Source organism: Hypanus sabinus, chromosome 5 (genome assembly GCF_030144855.1).
Source record: "Hypanus sabinus isolate sHypSab1 chromosome 5, sHypSab1.hap1, whole genome shotgun sequence".
Lineage (NCBI taxonomy): Eukaryota > Metazoa > Chordata > Chondrichthyes > Myliobatiformes > Dasyatidae > Hypanus > Hypanus sabinus.
Window position 1 is genome coordinate 167,766,478 of NC_082710.1, and position 21,486 is coordinate 167,787,963.

At 48.8% G+C, this 21,486-nt stretch overlaps 2 protein-coding genes across 2 annotated transcripts in view; one reads left to right on the forward strand and one right to left on the reverse strand.

Moving 5' to 3' along the window:
• The window catches only part of gabbr1b (gamma-aminobutyric acid (GABA) B receptor, 1b), a 322,306-nt gene that overhangs the window by 38,661 nt on the left and 262,159 nt on the right, over positions 1 to 21,486 (forward strand). The gene's annotated exons all lie outside the window — the stretch shown is intronic.
• On the reverse strand, positions 15,083 to 17,817 carry sft2d3 (SFT2 domain containing 3). The gene has a single exon (XM_059970852.1). The coding sequence runs from the start codon at positions 16,838 to 16,840 to the stop codon at positions 16,172 to 16,174; it is 669 nt and encodes a 222-aa protein (XP_059826835.1). The 5' UTR covers positions 16,841 to 17,817; the 3' UTR covers positions 15,083 to 16,171.

Here is a 21,486-nt window from a genome sequence, read left to right on the forward strand (position 1 = left end):
CCTCCATCATCGGTTTTTCAGGTTTCGGGTGTTCTTCTGGACTGCAGCCTTGCATTTCTGATAGCATTTCCTTTTGGTAGCCGATCGTTGGTCATTTTGTAAAGTGATGAAAGCCTTTCTCTTTTCGTCAATGAGTCGTTGGAGTAGTTTGTCATTATCATCGAACCAATCCTGATGTTTTTTGTCTTGAACCTGATTGTTTCTTTGCAGGAGGTGATGATGGCATTCTTCAATTGATTCCAGTGTTCTTCTACAGATGGTGGGATTTGTTGAGGCAGTTGTTCTTGAAGATTTTGTTGGAACTTCTGTACGTGTTTGATCTCTTGAAGGACGTCAACACTGAATTTCTTAATAGCGTTCTGATTTTGGTGTTTCTTTTTCCTCGTGATGGATGAGATGAGTCGATGGTCTGTCCAGCACTCGTCGGCACCAGTAACAGCTCTTGTTATCAGTACGTCTTGTTGGTCCTGAGACCGTATGATGATGTAGTCGATGAGGTGCCAGTGTTTGGAGCGTGGATGCTGCTGGGAGACTTTGTGCCTGTTTTTCTGGCGGAATAGGGTCTTTGACAGACAGACATACTTTATTGATCCCGAGGGAAATTGGGTTTCATTACAGTCGCACCAACCAAGAATAGTGTAGAAATATAGCAATATAAAACCATAATAATTAAATAATATTAAGTAAATTATGCCAAGTGGAAATAAGTCCAGGACCAGCCTATTGGCTCAGGGTGTCTGACACTCCGAGGGAGGAGTTGTAAAGTTTGATAGCCACAGGCAGGAATGACTTCCTACGACGCTCAGTGTTACATCTCGGTGGAATGAGTCTCTGGCTGAATGTACTCCTGTGCCTAACCAGTACATTATGGAGTGGATGGGAGACATTGTCCAAGATGGCATGCAACTTGGACAGCATCCCCTTTTCAGACACCACCGTCAGAGAGTCCAGTTCCACCCCCACAACATCACTGGCCTTACGAATGAGTTTGTTGATTCTGTTGGTGTCTGCTACCCTCAGCCTGCTGCCCCAGCACACAACAGCAAACATGATAGCGCTGGCCACCACAGACTCGTAGAACATCCTCAGCATCGTCCGGCAGATGTTAAAGGACCTCAGTCTCCTCAGGAAGTAGAGACGGCTCTGACCCTTCTTGTAGACAGCCTCAGTGTTCTTTAACCAGTCCAGTTCATTCGTATCCCCAGGTATTTGTAATCCTCCACCATGTCCACACTGACCCCTTGGATGGAAACAGGGGTCACTGGTGCCTTAGCCCTCCTCAGGTCCACCACCAGCTCCTTAGTCTTTTTCACATTAAGCTGCAGAAGGTTCTGCTCACACCATGTGACAAAGTTTCCCACCGTAGCCCTGTACTCAGCCTCATCTCCCTTGCAGATGCATCTAACTATGGCAGAGTCGTCAGAAAACTTCTGAAGATGGCAAGACTCTGTGCAGTAGTTGAAGTCCGAGGTGTAGATGGTGAAGAGAAAGGGAGACCAGGTTGTAATCACCAGGTTGTGTTCAGCACATTTGGTGAGGAGGAGTGTTCCGTTGGCGTTGACCTTGCCAACTCCTTCCTTGCTTATTATTCCAGTCCAGAGCCGATGATCTTTCCTGACTCTGGCATTGAAGTCTCCCAAGAGAATGATCTTGTCATTGTTGGGAACAGAGGAAAGGACGTTGTCAAGTTGGGCGTAGAAGTTTATCTTTGCTTCATCTTCAGTGTCCAGAGTGGGAGCGTAGGTGCTGATGATGGTGGCATGTTGGTTCTTGATGAGCTGGATTCTCGGAGTCATGAGATGCTCATTGACTCCCAGTGGTTGCTCTGTCAGCTTCTGAAGTAGGCTGTTTCGGATGGGATTCCATGGATCCTCGGTTGTTCAGGATCGAGTCCTTTCCAGAAGAAGGCGTATTGACCTTGCTCTTCCTTCAGTTGCCCTTCTCCAGCTCGGCGGCTCTCACTCAGAGCAACAATGTCAAAGTTGAATTTTTGGAGTTCCCGGGCAACAAAGGCAGTTCTCCTCTCTGATCGGTCTGAGTTTGGGTTGTCCATCAGAGTCCGTATATTCCAGGTTCCAAATTTCTTAGTTTCACTTCTCGATGCTTTTTGGCCGCATGATGGTGATTCCCCTGGACGCGGCTTTCCAGACAGGATGGAGTGAAGCAGACTATTTTTAGGGCACCTTTTCCAGCCCCCTCCCAGTTCAGGGTGAGCAGAGTGGATCCTAAATAGGGCTGCTCAGAAGTGAATACTGATACTGAACAACTTTCCTGCTTCTGTCCAAAAGTTGAGTGACTGAATCAGGCATTCACCGCTTTCGTGCCAGTTCTTGACCAGGAGCTTCCAGCCATCACATTGCCTGCTCCTGCCACCCTCCCCTGATCGCCAAAAGACGTGAAGAAGTGGCCCACGGAATGAAGACACCTGTGCGTGTATTTGTTTAATGTGTATTTGATGTTGCACTCCAAGAAGCACACGATACTTCACAAATCAACCAACTGATTTCAATGGCATGGAAACCATGGCAATTGACCAATCAAGAACCTATTGACCTCTGCTTGAAATATACCCAATGTCTTGAGGGCCTGTGGCAATGAATTCCACAGAGAGAGGCAGAGTGTGTGTGTGTGTGTTAGAGACTGACAGAGTTTGAGCGTGAACGTGTGCGTGAGAGAGGGAGAGAGACACACAGAGCGTGACCATGTCAAACCATTATTCTGTGTAGTCGTGTTGAGCCACAGCTGGACAAAACTCCTCCCGTTCACGTACCAGTCCAGACTTCTCAAACCCACATCCACTCATTGCAACTCCACACTCTCATCATCCTCCGAGTTAAGAAGTTCCCCCTCATGTTCCTCTTAAGCATTTCACCTTTCACCCTTAATCCATGACCTCTAGTTCTGGTCTCACCCAACCCTAGTCACCCAACCTCTTGAAATCTCTTCCTTCAGTTAGTCCTGACGAAGGGTCTCGGCTCGAAACGTCGACTGTACTTCTCCCTATAGATGCTGCCTGGCCTGCTGCGTTCCACCAGCATTTTGTGTGTGTTGCCTGAATGTCCAGCATTGGTTAGCCCTGATGAAGGGTCTCAGCCCAAAACGTCGACAGCGCTTCTCCCTATAGATGCTGCCTGGCCTGCTGTGTTCCACCAGCATTTTGTGTGTGTTGCCTGAATGTCCAGCATTGGTTAGCCCTGATGAAGGGTCTCGGCCCGAAACGTCGACAGTGCTTCTCCCTATAGATGCTGCCTGGCCTGCTGTGTTCCACCAGCATTTTGTGTGTGTTGCCTGAATGTCCAGCATTGGTTAGTCCTGACGAAGGGTCTTGGCCCGAAACGTCGACTGTACTTCTCCCTATAGATGCTGCCTGGCCTGCTGTGTTCCACCAGCATTTTGTGTGTGTTGCCTGAATGTCCAGCATTGGTTAGCCCTGATGAAGGGTCTCGGCCCGAAACGTCGACAGTGCTTCTCCCTATAGATGCTGCCTGGCCTGCTGTGTTCCACCAGCATTCTGTGTGTGTTGCTCAGTGGGAAAAGCCTGCTTGCATTTACCCTATCTATACCCCTCATAATTTGTATATCAGTAGACAGAAATGGCGGGAAGGTGGTAAAAAGTCAGATAGATATGCAGCCTTAGAGCTTACAACACACATGCTATTTATCCACTGACCTTTCCTCCTCTCTGCAATTCCTTGATTCACTCTGTCCGCGCTGAGTTTCAAACAGCCTCGTTCTGGGATTAGAGTCTCTACAGTGCTTCACAGTGCTCATCCCACTCTGAATGAGGTACCATCGTCAGCGTCCTTTCTAGTTGCCCTCAGTGAATGAGGCTGGTGCTCAGCGTAGAATGGCAGGATTTCAGTGGCCTCCAGCACAGTAATAAACAAGTGTCACAGTGCCCCGGCTGAGGTCTGAGATTGCGGGATGATCATTTCACTATCCTTTATCGCACCTTCCAGTACCAGTACGCCCAGGGCTCCTTATACAGTCACAGAACTCTAACTCCCCATTGAAACCCTGCGACACTCAATCTATACCAGGAGAGTAGTGCCCATCCGCCTGTCCACTGTGAGTTATTCTCCATGTATATAAATAATATTAATATAAATATTATATCCATATAAATAATAATACATTGTGACACTCTCGGGGGGCGGGGGGTGGACAGCCCACCCCTACATTTTCTAATGACCAGCGCTGTTTATTATTCTTGTGTTAAAATGCTTTTGTGGGATAGTGGTGGGAAGTTCCAGTTTGTTTACCGTTACATTGTCACTTGGGTGATACAGTTATTTGCTTGTGTATTTGTGAGTGTGCGATAGTCACCTCCCCCGTTGGTGTGAGACTGGGGGGTAGTGTTCACTCTCTGGGTCATGGTGCCCAGTCTGTTTTGTGTTTGCCAGAATAAAATGGTTGTTGAGTTTAACGAGCTTCCTCATCTGTCATTATGGACCAAATTCTCACCACAATATCTAATCATTACCATGTTTGAAGCGGAGGTTGATAGCTTCTTGATTAGTAAGGGTGTGAAAGCTTATGGTGAGAAGGCAGGAGATGGACCAAATAGCCTAATTCTGCTCCTATCTCTTATGGTTTTACTGTGTTATCAGGGAGTACAGAAGCCTGAGGGGACTGGCTCAACATTTTAGAAACACCACCGTCCCCCCCCCGCCATCGTGTTTCTGAATGGTCCGTGAACCCATGAACTGTCACGGTAGTTTAGTGTTGGGGGAATCGCTGTCCAGCGCCACCAACCACTGATCAACGCCCGCCTTCTGCCGTTCTCTGTGAGGAGCTTGCTCACTTCCCCCCGTGACTGTGTGGGTTTCCCGGTGCTCCAGTTTCCTCCCACATTCCAAAGACAGACGGGTTAGGGTTGGTAAGTTGAGGACGTGCCACGCTGGTACCGGAGGTGGGGTGACATTTGCGGGCTTCCCCCAGTGCAATCATTCTTGATTTCGTTTAATGCAAACAACACACTCGCTGTATGTTTTGATGTACGGGTGACAAAGAAAGCTAATCTGAATATTCACCATCTTACCGTGACCTCGGTCCCCTCCTTCCTCCCTTTCTCCCATGGTCCACTCTCCCCTCAGATTCCTTCCTCCTCAGCTCCTACCTTTTCCGCTCATCTGGCTTCTCCTATCACCTTCCAGCTTGCCTCCTTCCCCCTCCCCTACCTTCCCCCTTCCTTCTCAGTCCCGAAGGAGGGTCTCAGCCCGGAACGCCGACTGCTTATTCATTTCCACAGATGCTGCCTGACCTGCTGAGTTCTTCCATCACTTTGCGTCTCTCTTGCTCTCTTTTTGCACTGTGTATTTATACACACTGCCTATAAAAAGTAATCATTCCCCCCCCCTCCCGTAAGTTTTCATGTCTTTTTTTATAATATTGAATCACAGTGGATTTAATTTGGCTTTTTTTGACACTGATCAACAGAAAAAGATCTTTTGTGTCAAAGTGAAAACAGATCTCTACAAAGTGATCTAAATTAATTACAAATATAAACCACAAAGTAACTGATTGCATAAGGATTTGCACCCTCTAATATGACACTTAATCATCACTGGTGCAGCCAACTGGTTTTAGAAGTCACGTAATTATTTAAATAGAGATCACTGTGTGCAGTCAAGATATTTCAACTGACTGTAGTAAAGATACGCCTGTATCTGGAAGGTCCAACTGCTGGTGAGTCAGTATCCTGGCAAAAACTACACCGTGAAGACACAAGAACACTCTAAGCAACTCCATGAAAAGGTTATTGAAAAGTGCAAATCAGTGGATGGATACAAGAAAATTTCCAAGTCATTGGATATCCCTTGGAGTACAGTTAAGTCAATCATCAAGAAATGGAAAGAATATGGCACAGCTGTAAATCTGTCTTGAGCAGGTTGTCCTCAAAAACTGAGTGACCATGCATGAAGGGGACTAGTGAGGGAGGCCGTCAAGGAACCCAACTCTGGATAAATTACAAGCTTCAGCGTCTGAGATGAGAGAGACTGCGCATATAACAACAGTTGCCCGAATACTTCACCAGTTGCAGCTTTATGGGAGAGTGGCAAAGAGAAAGGCATTGTTGGAAAAAAAAACTCACATGAATGGTATTGGGGGTATGGTATTGATGTGGATAGAGAATTGGTTGGCAGACAGGAAGCGAAGAGTGGGAGAAAACGGGACCTTTTCAGAATGGCAGGCGGTGACTAGTGGGGTACCGCAAGGCTCAGTGCTGGGACCCCAGTTGTTTACAATATATATTAATGATTTAGATGAGGGAATTAAATGCAGCATCTCCAAGTTTGTGGATGACACGAAGCTGGGCGGCAGTGTTAGCTGTGAGGAGGATGCAGGGTGACTTGGATAGGTTAGGTGAGTGGGCAAATTCATGGCAGTTACAATTTAATGTGGATAAATGTGAGGTTATCCACTTTGGTTGCAAGAACAGGAAAACAGATTATTATCTGAACGGTGGCCGATTAGGAAAAGGGGAGGTGCAACGAGACCTGGGTGTCATTGTACACCAGTCGTTGAAGGTGGGCATGCAGGTACAGCAGGCGATGAAAAAGGCAAATGGTACGTTGGCATTCATAGCAAAAGGATTTGAGTACAGGAGCAGGGATGTTCTACTGCAGTTGTACAAAGCCTTGGTGAGACCGCACCTAGAATATTGTGTGCAGTTTTGGTCCCCTAATCTGAGGAAAGACATTCTTGCCATAGAGGGAGTACAGAGAAGGTTCACCAGATTGATTCCTGGGATGGCAGGACTTTCATATGAAGAAAGACTGGATCGACTAGGCTTATACTCACTGGAATTTAGAAGTTTGAGGGAGAATCTTATTGAAACGTATAAAATTCTAAAGGGATTGGACAGGCTAGATGCAGGAAGATTGTTTCCGATGTTGGGGAAGTCCAGAACGAGGGGTCACAGTTTAAGGATAAAGGGGAAGCCTTTTAGGACCGAGATGAGGAAAAACTTCACACAGAGAGTGGGAAATCTGTGGAATTCTCTGCCACAGGAAACAGTTGAGGCCGGTTCATTGGCTATATTTAAGAGGAAGTTAGATATGGCCCTTGTGGCTGAAGGGGGTATGGAGAGAAAGCAGGTACAGGGTTCTGAGTTGGATGATCAGCCATGATCATACTGAATGGCAGTGCTGGCTCGGCCGAATGGCCTACTCCTGCACCTATTTTCTATGTTTCTATGTATGAAATCTCAGTTAGAGTTTGCTAGAAGGCATGTGAGAGTCTCTGAAGTCAGCTGGAAGGGGTTTTATGGTCTGATGAAATCAAAATTGAGCTTTTTGCCCATCAGACTAAACACTATGTTTGTCATAAGCAGATCACCGCACAGCATCAAAAACACACCATCCCTACTGTGAAGCATGATGTGCATCATGCTGTGGGGATGCTTCACTGCAGCAGGCCCTGGAAGGCTTGTGAAGGTAGATGGTAAAATGAATGCAGCAAAATACAGGGAAATCGTGGAAGAAAACCTGATACAGTCTGGAAGAGAATTGCATCTTGGGAGAAGATTTGGTTTCAAGCAAGACAATGACCCTAAGCATAAAGCCAAAGCTACACAGAAATGGTTTAAAAACAACAAAGTTAATGTCCTGAAGTGGTCAAGTTGGAGTCCAGACCTCAATCCAATTGAGAATTTGTGGCTGGACCAGCAAATGGCTGCTCACTCGTGTTCCCCATGCAATCTGACAGAGCTTGAGCAGTTTTGAAAAGGAGAATGGGGGAAAATTGCAATGTCCAGAACTGTAAAACTGATAGAGACCTGTCCACACAGACGCAAAGGTGCATCTACTAAATACTGACTTAAAGGGCTGAATACTTATGCAATCGATTTTGTAATTTATATTTGTAATTAGATGCTTTGTACAGGTCTGTTTTCACTTTGACACAAAAGAATCTCTTTTGGTTGATCGGTGTCAAAAAACAAGCCAAAGTAAATCCACTGTGATTTAATGTTGTAAAAGAATAAAACATGAAAACTTCCAGGGGAGGCAGTGATGAATACTTTTTATAGACCGTGCCCTCAAAATAACCTGGTCTATTTCCGACGCCTCTCCCCACTTTCTCATTCTCGCTGTCTCTCTCTCTGGAGACAGCTTATCTATTGCTGTCCATTATAAACCCACGGACTCTCACAGCTACCTGGACTATACCTCTCCCCACCTTGTTAATTGTACAAATGCCATCCTTTTCTCTCAATTCCTCTGTCTCTGCTGTATCTTCTCTCAGGAGGAGGCCTTTCATTCCAGAACTAAAGAGATGTCCTCCTCCTTCAAATAAAGGGGCTTCCCTTCCTCCACCATCTGCCCTCAATCGCATCTCCTTCATTTCATGCACGTCTGCCTTCACCCCATCCTCCCACCACTGAGCCAGCGATGGGGTTCCTCTTGTCCTCACTTATCACCCCACCAGCCTCCGCGTCCAGCATGTAATTCTCTGTAATGTACACCATCCCCATTGGGATCCCCCCCACTTTCTGTTTTCTGCAGGGATCGCTCCCTACCTGTCTCCCTTGTCCTTTCGTCCCTCCCCACTGATATCCCTCATGGCACTTACCCTTGCAAGTGGAACAAGTGCTATACCTACCCCTACACCACCTCCCTCACTACCATTCAGGGCCCCAAACAGTCCGTCCAGGTGAGGTGACACCTCACCTGTGAGTCTGTCGGGGTCATCTATTGTATCCGGCGTTCCCGGTGCGGCCTCCTGCATATCGACGAGACCTGACATAGATTGGGAGACTGCTTTGCCCAGCATCTATTCTCCGTCCTCCAGAGAAAGTGGGATCTCCCAGTGGCCACCCTTTTCAATTCTACTTCCCATTCCCATTCCCACGTCAGTCCACGGCCTCTTCTAACGTCGCGATGAGGCCACACACAAGTTGGAGGATCAACACCTTATATTCCTTCTGGGTAGCCTCCAACCTGATGGCATGAACATTGATTTCTTGAACTTCTGGTGATGCCCCCCCCACCCCCCTTTCATCATTCCCCAGCCCATTTTCCCTCTCTTACCTTATCTCCTTACCTGCCCATCACCTCCCTCTGGTGCTCCTACCCCTTTTCTTTCTTCCATGGCCTTCTGTCCTCTCCTATCAGATTCCCCCTTCTGCAGCCCTGTATCTCTTTCACCAATCGACTTCCCAACTCTTTACTTCATCCCCCCCTTCCCGGTTTCACCTATCACCTTGTGTTTCTTCCTCCCCTCCTCCCTCCTTCTTACTCTGACTCCTCATCCTTTTTCCCCAGGCCTGATGAAGGGTCTCGGCCTGAAACGTTGACTGTACTTTTTTCCATAGCATTTCTATAGCTGAGTTCCTCCAGCATTTTGTGCGTGGTGTTTGGATCTCCAGCACCTGCAGATTTCCTCTTGTTTATGATTGTATTTGTCCTTCTTATTGTAATTCATAGATTTTGTTCTATTGCACCGTGCCGCTTCTGCAGAACAAAGCTTCTTAAGCCACGTGTCAGTGTTAATAAACTCCATTCTGATCTCCTGTGCCCCCTTTTGGAAACATGCAGCAGCCACTCCAGGGGATCGGATCACTTCCGATCTGGGTACATGAGGTTTCCCTCTAACGAGCAAAGCCTGCTGCTGATGTTGAAGGTTCTCGCACAGAGCTGTTGGATCACCTGGTCCTTCTGGCATGGCGGTACTCTCAAGGGGAGCGACTTGCAGGATTTAGACCCAGTGACTGTAGGCCGATGATGTTCTTCTACGTTAGGTGGGTCTGGGGCTTAGCTTAACATCATAGGGGAAGGATTAGGCCATTCAGCCCATCAAGCCTGATCCGCTATTCAATCATGGCTGATTTGCTTATTTAGAGGTGCAGCACAGTCACAGGCCTGAGTGGGCCCAACTCGTCTGGGCCAGCCATCACTCCCATCTACATCTTTGGAACATGGGGGGAAACTGGAGCCCCCAGTGAAACCCACTCACATAGCCAATGATTTGGCCTCCACAGCCATCTGTGGCAACGAATTCCACAGATTCACACCTTCTGGCTGAAGAAATTCCCCCTCACCTCTGTCCTAAAGGGACATCCTTGTATTTTGAGGCCATTGCCCTGGTCCCATAATTTTCCAACAACCCCTCCATGTCCACTCTATCTAGACTTCTCAATATTCGATAGGTTTTATTGAGATTCCCCGCACCCCACCCCCCATTCTTCTAAACTCCTGCGAGTACAAGCTCAGAGCCATCAAATGCTCCTCATACATTAACCTTTTCATTGCTGGGATCATTTTTGTGAACCTCCTCTGGACCTTTTCCAATGCCAGTATATCCCTTCTCAGATATGGGGCCGCACACCTTAAATGTGGTCTGACCAATGGCTTATGAAATCTCAGTAACACATCTTCAGTTCAGTCCTAGGTTCTCAGCCTAAATCAGTTTGAAAGATTTATAGAGACATGCAGCACAGACGGAGACCAGTACACCACAGCTTTCATTCTCAAAGGGATTAATCTGACCATCAGTCAAACTCCATCCTCAAACTTCAAATATCCTTTTGCTCAGAGAACACGAGAGAAAAGAAAAATCCTCCATCTGATTCTCCTCCTGGATATTGCCTGAGGCAAGTTCCAGAGAGCCGGCAAGGCCCTTTCATTGAAAATCAATAAAACTGCAGTTGCTGGAAACTTGAAGTAAATTTAAAGTAAGTAAAATAAACACCGGCTTAAGATGGCAGAGGCTTATGCAATGTAAGTTTATAAATCTAATATAACCACGGATAAGCACAGGGATAGGAAAGGTTTCAGGAATGTCGTAAACGCGAGCAAATAGGATAGGCTGAGGTGGGCATCGTGGTTAGCAAGAGATGGGCTGAAGGGCCTCATTCTCTGCTGTATAAAGATCATGAAGATGAGCTTTATTCTCACGCGTAGATCGAAACATCCAGTGAAATGCGTCATTTGTGTCACATCTAATCAGAGAGGATTGTGCTGGGGTCGGCCAGCAAGAGACGCCAACGTAGTATGCCCTAACCCTAACCTGTACCACTTTGGGATGTGGGAGGAAACCAGTGCACCGGGAGGAAAGCCATGCAGTTATGGGGAGAACGTACAAACTCCTTACATACAGCGGCAGGAACTGAATGCTGATCTTATAGCAGTAAAGCCTTACACTAATCGCTCCAATACTGTGCCGCCCCAGTTAACACAATGAAAACAAAAGTTAATTACTGATCAAATTGGCCACCCTCTTGCTAAGCTCCAGTAATTAGGATTATACCCAGCTGGTTCAGGAACCGAATGGTTGAAGAGTTGTAGCCGTACTTGAACCTGCTGGTGTGGGACTTCCGGTTTCTGTACCTTCCACCTGGTGGTAGCTGTGAGAAGATGGTGTTTAAAAGGCAGCTGATCTATCAAAAGGCCGTTGAACAGGTGAGAGGCCAGCACACTGGGGGTCTTCCGACAGGGCCTGGTAGAGTAATGCTCAGAGAGGGGGCAGGACCATCTTCATTGACTCTGCTCTGTCAGATGGACTGGCGAACAAACCATTACTGGCCCAAACACTTTAATGTGCTTTAATTTAGTTGGTTTATTTTCTTCCTAACCGCTGCGTGACTATCTGCAAGTGCTTCAATTATTTTTATTGGAATAATATTATGCTCTCATCACTCCTGAGTGCTTTTGAATGTGGAAGGTCTCAGCCAGAGTTCTGGCTGCCGAGTGTGGAGGGGGCACACCGGCTGTCAAAGCCGGCTGTGGTGAGATAAGCCCCCCCCAACCCGCCCTCTCTCCCAACATTAGACTCATAGCCTCGCCGTTCCGTGAGCTATGCTGGTTCAAACCTGCCCGTTGGATTAACGGTACCTGGAAGGTTGGTCAGAAATCTCGTTGTGGTTTGGCACAGCCTCACCAGGCCCGATTCCCATACTCCCTGGTAACTCCAGTTCACTCTCCCCACGTTCCCATTACCCCCCCCCCCACCCACTCCCCCAACTTCTGGCCATCTTCTTGCCTCTGCCATTTCCATTTGTTTTTCAACCCTCAGGTTCTGTAGGTCCAGGGAAGACATCTGCTGGCTCTGCCAGACAGGTGAAATTGAGATGCAGGTCCACCCCGAAACCTCCCCCCCCCCCCCCCACCGTTTGTGAGGATGCTGAGTGATTTGTTACCCTGTTACAAACAGCACACTGCATAGAATTAAACAATTCAGCTTTATCATTCTTAATTTGACTACAGGGTTAGTGAGGAAAATGCAAAAAAAGAGAAGGGCTCATTTTAATGAACCACTCTAACGTGCCCAAGTTGGAGCTCACGGTTTCCCTTCACCGAACCTCCCTCGATCTCCCCGGGTTCCACTCCGGGTCGAGTCCTGCGACCTTTTCCCTCGCATCTTCTCTTCATCATCTCCTGAACAAAAGACCCAGATCACCTCGGTGTCAGGCACACGGCACAAAATCACCCTCCCTTCATTGGACGGCTCACATTCCAACCATAACCCAAACACTGCTTCTAGAGAAAGACCATCACGGTAGCAGTGAAACCTTTCCCAAGGTGTTAGTTTCAACAAAGCCTTTCCTGTATTTGGCTGTCAGTTCAGCATCCCCAGCAGTACGATACCCCAGTGTATACAGTGACAGACCCGTCCCCAGTGGTACTGTACCCCAGTGTTATACAGTGACAGACCTGTCCCCACCGGTACTGTATCCTGGTGTTATACAGTGACAGACCCGTCCCCACCAGTACTGTACCCTAGTGTATACAGTGACAGACCCGTCCCCAGTGGTACTGTACCCCAGTGTTATACAGTGACAGACCTGTCCCCACCGGTACTGTATCCTGGTGTTATACAGTGACAGACCCGTCCCCACCGGTACTGTACCCTAGTGTATACAGTGACAGACCCGTCCCCACCGGTACTGTACCCTAGTGTATACAGTGACAGACCTGTCTCCACCGGTACTGTATCCTGGTGTTATACAGTGACTGACCTGTCCCCACCGGTACTGTATCCTGGTGTTATACAGTGACAGACCCGTCTCCACCGGTACTGTATCCCAGTGTTATAGTGACGGACCCGTCCCAGTGGTACTATACCCCAGTGTATACAGTGACAGACCCGTCCCCAATGGTACTGTACCCCAGTGTTATACAGTGACAGACCCGTTCCCACTGTTACTGTATCCTGGTGTTATACAGTGACAGACCCGTCCCCACCAGTACTGTACCCTAGTGTATACAGTGACAGACCCGTCCCCAGTGGTACTGTACCCCAGTGTTATACAGTGACAGACCTGTCCCCACCGGTACTGTATCCTGGTGTTATACAGTGACAGACCCGTCCCCACCGGTACTGTACCCTAGTGTATACAGTGACAGACCCGTCCCCACCGGTACTGTACCCTAGTGTATACAGTGACAGACCTGTCTCCACCGGTACTGTATCCTGGTGTTATACAGTGACTGACCTGTCCCCACCGGTACTGTATCCTGGTGTTATACAGTGACAGACCCGTCTCCACCGGTACTGTATCCCAGTGTTATAGTGACGGACCCGTCCCAGTGGTACTATACCCCAGTGTATACAGTGACAGACCCGTCCCCAATGGTACTGTACCCCAGTGTTATACAGTGACAGACCCGTTCCCACTGTTACTGTTTCCTAGTGTTATACAGTGACAGACCCGTCCCCACTGGTACTGTATCCCAGTGTTATACAGTGACAAACCCGTCTCCACCGGTACTGTATCCCAGTGTTATAGTGATGGACCCGTCCCCAGTGGTACTATACCCCAGTGTATACAGTGACAGACCCGTCCCCAGTGGTACTGTACCCCAGTGTTATACAGTGAGACCCGTCCCCAGTGGTACTGTACCCCAGTGTTATACAGTGACAGACCCATCCTCACTGGTACTGGATCCCAGTGTTATATAGTGACAGATCCGTCTCCACTGGTACTGTGTCCCAGTGTTATACAGTGACAGAGCCGTCTCCACTGGTACTGTATCCCAGTGTTATACAGTGACAGACCCGTCTCCACTGGTACTGTGTCCCAGTGTTATACAGTGACAGAGCCGTCTCCACTGGTACTGTATCCCAGTGTTATACAGTGACAGATCTGTCCCCACCGGTACCGTATCCTAGTGTTATACAGTGACAGACCCGTCCCCAGTGGTACTATACCGCACTGGTACTGTATCCCGGTGTTATACAGTGACAGACCTGTCCCCACCGGTACTGTACCCCAGTGTTATAGTGACAGACCCGTCCCCACCGGTACTGTACCCCAGTGTTATAGTGACAGACCCGTCCCCACCGGTACTGTACCCCAGTGTTATACAGTGACAGACCCGTCCTCACTGGTACTGTACCCCAGTGTTATAGTGACAGACCCGTCCCCACCGGTACTGTACCCCGTTATTATAGTGACAGACCTGTCCCCACTGGTACTGTACCCCAGTGTTATAGTGACAGACCCGTCCCTGCTGGTACTGTACCCCAGTGTTATAGTGACAGACCCATCCCCACTGGTACTGTATCCCAGTGTTATACAGTGACAGACCCATCCCCACTGGTACTGTATCCCAGTGTTATAGTGACAGACCCGTCCCCACCGGTACTGTATCCCAGTGTTATAGTGACAGACCCGTCCCCACCGGTACTATACCCCAGTGTTATACAGTGACAGACCCATCCCCACTGGTACTGTATCCCAGTGTTATAGTGACAGACCCGTCCCCACCGGTACTGTACCCCAGTGTTATACAGTGACAGACCCATCCCTGCCGGTACTGTACCCCAGTATTATAGTGACAGACCCGTCCCCACCGGTACTATATCCCAGTGTTATAGTGATAGACCCATCCCCACTGGTACTGTATCCCAGTGTTATACAGCGACCAACATCTTATGGAAATCCCATACACTGTCCTGTACAGTTGGAGGGACACAGAAATCAATCTTCTCCACATTCCACTTTCAGGCTTTAATTGAACTGAGTGTGAATAATTTTCTTCACACCATCAGGTGCCATTTGCACCCACAGAACTGGCAGCTCACGTCTTCCCCGCACATCCCAGCCCCAGGCACACCAACTATAAATAGCACAGTGCAGTTCAAATGTACACTTGCCTTTTATTCAATCATCATGTTTGTTTTGTAGATCTGTTGCCTTTTACACAATCATATGTACATAATAGCCCGTCAGTATGCAGTTGCCCACCACCCAGCCCAACCTCCCCTGTCTGTCACTCCCTGAATCCTGCATCCATCACTAGCGGCTGTTTTCATAAGACATAAGAGCAGATTCAGGAGCAACATCTGTCATTAAGGACTCCCATCATCCAGGACATGTCCTCTTCTCAATGTTATCATCAGAGAGGAGGCACAGGAGCCTGAAGACATACACTGAACATTTCAGGAACAGTTTCTTCCCCTCCACCATCATTGTTCTGAATGAACAACACCCCACTTTTTTTTGCTCTAATTTAATTTTTTTTGTATATATAGTTCTTATTGCAATTTATAAATTTTTAAATTATGTATCATAATATACTGCTGCTACAAAACAACATATTTCACAATAAAGGCCTGATTCTGATGTCTGCTCTGCTAGCTCACTGGATGTTACAAGCCGCTGTATCCGTTGTTCCCGATTTCTCTCCCTTCCCTCAGTCCAGCCTTCCCCGAGACGAGGACCTTCACTGAATTGCTTTGAAGTCACTGTCCCACGTGAAGCATAAGGCGCTGATGTTCAGGATGCGGAGTAAATTTCTGTTGATCGACGGATGATGGGAGGCTGGGGTGAATCGCCCTCAGGAATTTGCTGCATTCTGCTGGAGGGGCTCAGCATGTCGGGCAGTCTCTCAGGATGCTGTGGGAAGTATCTGTCACTGTAGTTTATGTCGAGACTGGAAAATAAAACTCGGCTGTTCGAGGACCATCTGTTGCGTGTGTGTGGGAGGGCGGAAGGAACTGTGGCATTTCTTGTTGAAATCCCTGCATTGTGTCTCTCTTGGGAGAATTCTTGTGGAGAGAGGCCACAGGAGTTTCTGCATTCATTGGAGAGGGCAGATGGAGCTGCCTCTCAATTTCCAAGGAACTTTCCTTCGGAAGTAGTAGCCTCACCTGGTACTTCAGTGGGGGGAGGGGGGAATTTGGTCTCCCAGCGATGGCCAACACCTCCCGACACCCTGAGCTACCTTCACAGGGGCAGGGACTTGCTGACGGTCCGCTTGAAGAAGCCCCCCAGGAAGCGGAGCCCGGCCGTCCCGCCAGGCACCGAGCTGAGCAGGTATCCAATGAGGGCGGCCAGCTGGAATGCGGCGGCCACGGCAGTGAGGACAGTGCTCTGCAGCGCCAGGGCGGTGTACAGGGTGGCCAGCAGCGAGCCCAGGTAGGCGGCGGTGAAGGGCAGGTGGTCCCGGGAGGTGAGCAGCCGCAGCTGGTTCCCGGGCCCACGCAGTAGGGCCAGGCTGCCCAGCAAGGACAGGCTCCCCAGGGTGAAGAGCAAGGCAAACTTGCGGGCCTTCAGCAGCAGGAAGGGGGCATACATTGCTGAGAGGCCGAAGCACAGCAGCCCCATTGCTAGGCACAGGCCAAAACCCGTCAGCCGCTGGCGCCGGGACAGTGAGGGCAACCAGGGGTCAGGCTCGGTCGCCCACCACCCTCCCTCAGCGGGACCAGTGCTCTGGTCCAGGGGTGAGCCACTGCCCAGCCCAGCGAAGGGGTTCAGCCTGCTGGCCCAGCTGGGCGCGGTTGACGGGGACTCAGTGTCCGGGATGAGGAGCGGTTCACTGTCAGCCGCTTGCCCCGCCTGCCCTGCTCGCGACTGGGACAGATAATCGCGGAGCTGGCGGTTCAGATCAGCCATTCCGAGGGCGGGTGGGTTTTCCGGGAAAAGTAGGGTTCCGAGGTCACACTATTCCCACTCAACCTTCAGAATAACAAACGTGCTCTCAGCAACAGTAGCCTAAAGAAACCGGGGAAGTGAACAGAACGGTCTGGAGCGCTTTTGAGCCGATTGACCTCGTAGTAGCCTGGCCTTGCTACAGACTGTCACTGAAGAAGGGGCTTATGTGGCTTTAATAGACACTCGGAGTGGACTGTCCTTTTGAGACTCTCTCCGAGTGGACTGTCCTTTCGAGACTCTCTCCGAGTGGACTGTCCCTTTAATACTCTCTCCGAGTGGACTGTCCTTTTGAGACTCTCTCCGAGTGGACTGTCCCTTTGAGACTCTCTCCGAGTGGACTGTCCCTTTAATACTCTCTCCGAGTGGACTGTCCTTTTGAGACTCTCTCCAAGTGGACTGTCCTTTTGAGACTCTCTCCGAGTGGACTGTCCCTTTGAGACTCTCTCCGAGTGGACTGTCCCTTTAATACTCTCTTCGAGTGGACTGTCCCTTTGAGACTCTCTCCGAGTGGACTGTCCCTTTGAGACTCTCTCCGAGTGGACTGTCCCTTTAATACTCTCTTCGAGTGGACTGTCCCTTTAAGACTCTCTCCGAGTGGACTGTCCCTTTGAGACTCTCTCCGAGTGGACTGTCCCTTTAAGACTCTCTCCGAGTGGACTGTCCCTTTAAGACTCTCTCCGAGTGGACTGCCCCTTTAAGGCGGCCTCTTCTTGCTCGAAGCTGCTGCGAGCAGCTCGACGACAGTCCACGGAACCTCTTTCTTCTGCGGCAACACCCCTCTCTCCGGTCGCCGTCCCACGGGCCGCTTGCCCGGACCCTGCTGCTCCGCTGCCTCCCTCCGTCCGGCAGCCGCCTCGCGGGCCGCCTCCCCGAGCCCCGATGCCTCACTCCGCTCCGCTTCGCTCTCTCCCTCCGCCCGCTTCTCTCGCCCTTCTCAAAATGGCCGCCAGCCTCCTCTAATCGAGTGCCGGCAGTCTGATGGTTGCCAGGGCCCGCAAGCAGGTTAATCGATCGCCGCAGTGAGCGCTCCCTGCCGGGGTCACAGGGGGTTCAGGCAGCCATGGCAACCGATAGGCGGCAGCCAGCTGTGCAGGAGAAGCTCATTTCTCCTTGGAAAATAGTATGTTAGTTAACTGTAAGTATTTAAATTAGATTAATATCTTTGTTTATTTTTGCAATGAGGTTGTTGCCAGCATTTATTGCCCAACCTTCATCACCCCTTTAGAGGCTGCTGGGAGACAGATGTTGTGTTTTTGTCCCAGATGTTGGCTGCATCAGCCTCGTGACAATGGATCACAGGCATGTCTCGTATCTTTTGTTTCGTAATTGTGTTCTTTCTTCTATAACTGCCTATAATTTTTGTTTATATAAAGTCATAGAACACTACAGCACAGAAAGTGTAGTCCATATAGTCCATGCCAAACTGTTAATCTGCCTAATCCCTTAGTCCTCCATATTCCTCCCATCTATGTACCTGTCCAAATTTCTCTTAAATGTTGAAGTCAAATCCACATCTACCACTTCTACTGGCAGCTCATTCCACATTCTCACCACCCTCTGAGTGAAGAAGTTCCTCTTCAAGTTCCCCTTAAACATTTCACCTTTCCCCCTTAACCCATGACCTTTAGTTCTCATCTTAACCTAATCTTAGTGGAGGACATGGAAGGCAGCGGTTGAACCTGCTGAGGACATTTGCATTTACCCACAACATCCATCGGGAGTCTTAACTCCCAAACAGGTAGGCTGCAGAAGCACTTGGATTAGGAAAATGGGCAAGAAAGTGGCAAATGAAATACAGTGTTGGAAAATGCATGGTCATGCATGTTGGTAGTAGAAATAAATGTGCAGACTATTTTCTAAATGGGAGAAAATCCAAAAAATCTGAGATGCTAAGGGATGCAAGTTAACTTGCAGGTAGGGTCGGTGGTGAGGAAGGAAAATGCAATGTTAGTATTCATTTCAAGAGGTCGAGAAGACAAGAGCAGAGATGTGACACTGAGGTTCTATAAGGCATCCGTAATGCTTCACCTTGAGTACTGTGAACAGTTTTGGGCTCCTCATCTTAAAAAAAAGACGTGCTGGCATTGGAGAGGGTTCAGAGGAGGTTCACAAGGATGGTTCCAAGAATGCAAAGGTTATCATTTGAGGAACGTTTGTTAGCTCTGGGTCTATACTCGCTGGAATTTAAAAGGATGAGGGGGATCTCATTGAAACCTTTTGAATGTTGAATGGTCCAGATGTGGAAGATGTGGAAATGATGTTCCCATGGTGGAGGAGTCTAGGACAAGAGGGGACAACTTCAGGATAGAGGGGGATCCATTTAAAGCCGTGATGCAGAGAAATTTCCTTAGCAAGAGGGTAGTGAATTTGTGGAATTTATTACCACATGCAGCTGGTGAGGCCAGGTCGTTGGTTTATTTAAGGCGGAGATTGGACAAGGCATCAAAGGTTATGGGGAGAAGGCTGGGGCGTGAGGCTGAGGAGGGGAGAAAAGGATCCCCTGTGATTGAATGGCGGAGCAGTCCCGATGGGCTGGATGGCCCAATTCTGCTCCTATGTCGTTTGGTCTTATCTTAACCCTATGCCATCTAGATTTAGACACCCCTACCATGGGAAATAGACACAGGCCACCTGCCTCTCATAATTTTGTACACGTGTTCCCTTCGTGGGTAGTGAGTGTCCTTACTGATGGATGGCACCTTCCTGAGCAGTGTTCCCTCTTATTTGTGTGCGGAAAAACCTTGTGCTGTGCAATTTTTTGCCCAGCGACGACAAAATGTGCGCACTGAATTCTTGAGGAAGTAAATCTGAAGCTTTTCTCAGGATAATAAGCCGTTCAGTTTTAAATGAGCTAGCAGTTATTTAGTGCTTCACGCTCTTTCTTTCTTTGGAATTTGACATAGCGAATTAATAATTTCTTCAGTACAAGCAGTATAAGTGTGCCAGTTCTAAAGTCTGCAGTCACATCATCAATGTTGTCAACACTGTCCGCATCAGAAACCGGAAAAGGAGATGTGATTGTGTGCGATCACAAAATACACTTAACAGGCCAACGAGGTAGAGGGTGACAACCTCTTGTGTGTTAGTAGCAAAAGATGTGTGCACGCGCATAGCTTAGAGGGAAGTTGTTTTTGAGGCACTGACTTCTGAAGACATCTTTGATGGTGGGTGTTGGCTGAGTCGGTAATCCACTGTAGTCTCTGTTTCCCATTATTATATGCCTTCAATGGGCTTCTGTCCATTGTTCCAGATGCTCAGTGCTCCATTGGATTATTGAGTGGCACAGCTGCTGAATCAGAGTTGCAGGTTCGATTCCAGCCTCCGGCGCTGTTCTGTGTGGAGTTTGCATGCTCTCCCTGTGTGACCCCGTGGATTTCCCCTGAGTGTCCCCATTTCCTCCCACATCCCAAAGGCATGTGTGCTGGTGCTCTGACCAAATAGCCCAGGGAAAACCAGGGGTTGTTAATGGGCATGTAAAAGAGAATAAGTTGCAGGAAAATAAGAGGGGGACTGGGGTTGCATGGAGGGCTGATGGGCTCAACGGCCTCCTGCGTCATGTGGAAATATGGAGCAAGTGTTTCTCAATTTCTCTGATCCTTTCATCCTATATCCTTGTCCCAAACCCTCTGCTGTGGGAAGCATGGTGTTCCTGTTTCTTGGCGCCAGATTCCAGTGTTACAGAGCCTCTCGTGACTCTGGCTGTTGCTGTTCACGGCTGTCACTTCATTTATCTCAGTTTAATCTCAGTTTCCATTTGAACAATCTGATGTGTGGTCCCAACACTCCAGGTCTCGAGGGCAGGACTGTGACGCAGTGGATAGAGCGCTGGGTTCAATCCTGACCTTCGGGTGCTGTCAGTGTGGCTGTTCTCCCTAAACCCCACTGGGTGCTCGTTTCCTCCCACATCCCAAAGACGTGTGGGTAGGTAGGTGCCATCGGTGAGGAGGTTCAGGAGCACAAAGACATGCTTGATGTTTTAGGGAAAGCTCCTTCTCTGCTATCAGGATTTCTGAGTAATCCATGAACTCTACCTCACCATTTTTGCTCTAACGTCCTGATTGAATTTACGGCACGTAAATGGACAGGAAAATTAAATTAATAACATTTAAAAGGCACTTGGAGAGGGATATGGACAGGAAAGGTTTAGAGAGATTTAGCCCTCTAAATATCGGCAAAGGGGACTAGCTCGGATGGGCACCTTGGTGAGCATGGACCAGATGGGCTGAAGGGTCTGCTTCAAAGGGTATGATTGAATAGAGCTCTTAAAGAAAACGGAGTCAAGGGATAGGGGAGAAGGCAGGAACGGAGTACTGATTGTGGATGATCAGCCATGATCACATTGAATGGCCTACTCCTGCACCAATTGTCTATTGACTCTAAATATCACGGCAGTTTCTGCCTCCCACACCCTGCCAGTCAGTAACCACAAACGCACAGTGGAGAGTATCCTAACTGGTTGCATCTTGACCTGGAACGGAAACACCAATGTCCAGGAAGGGAAAGAGCCGCAGAGGGTGATGGATGCAGCCCAGCCCACCACAGGAAAAACTCTCCCCACCATCGCGTACATCTACCAGGAGTGCAGCCATGACAGGCCAGCATCCATC

Bases quoted from the DNA above. Each gene is read 5' to 3' on its own strand.
- sft2d3 (XM_059970852.1), bottom strand. From the start codon at position 16,840: ATGGCTGATCTGAACCGCCAGCTCCGCGATTATCTGTCCCAGTCGCGA.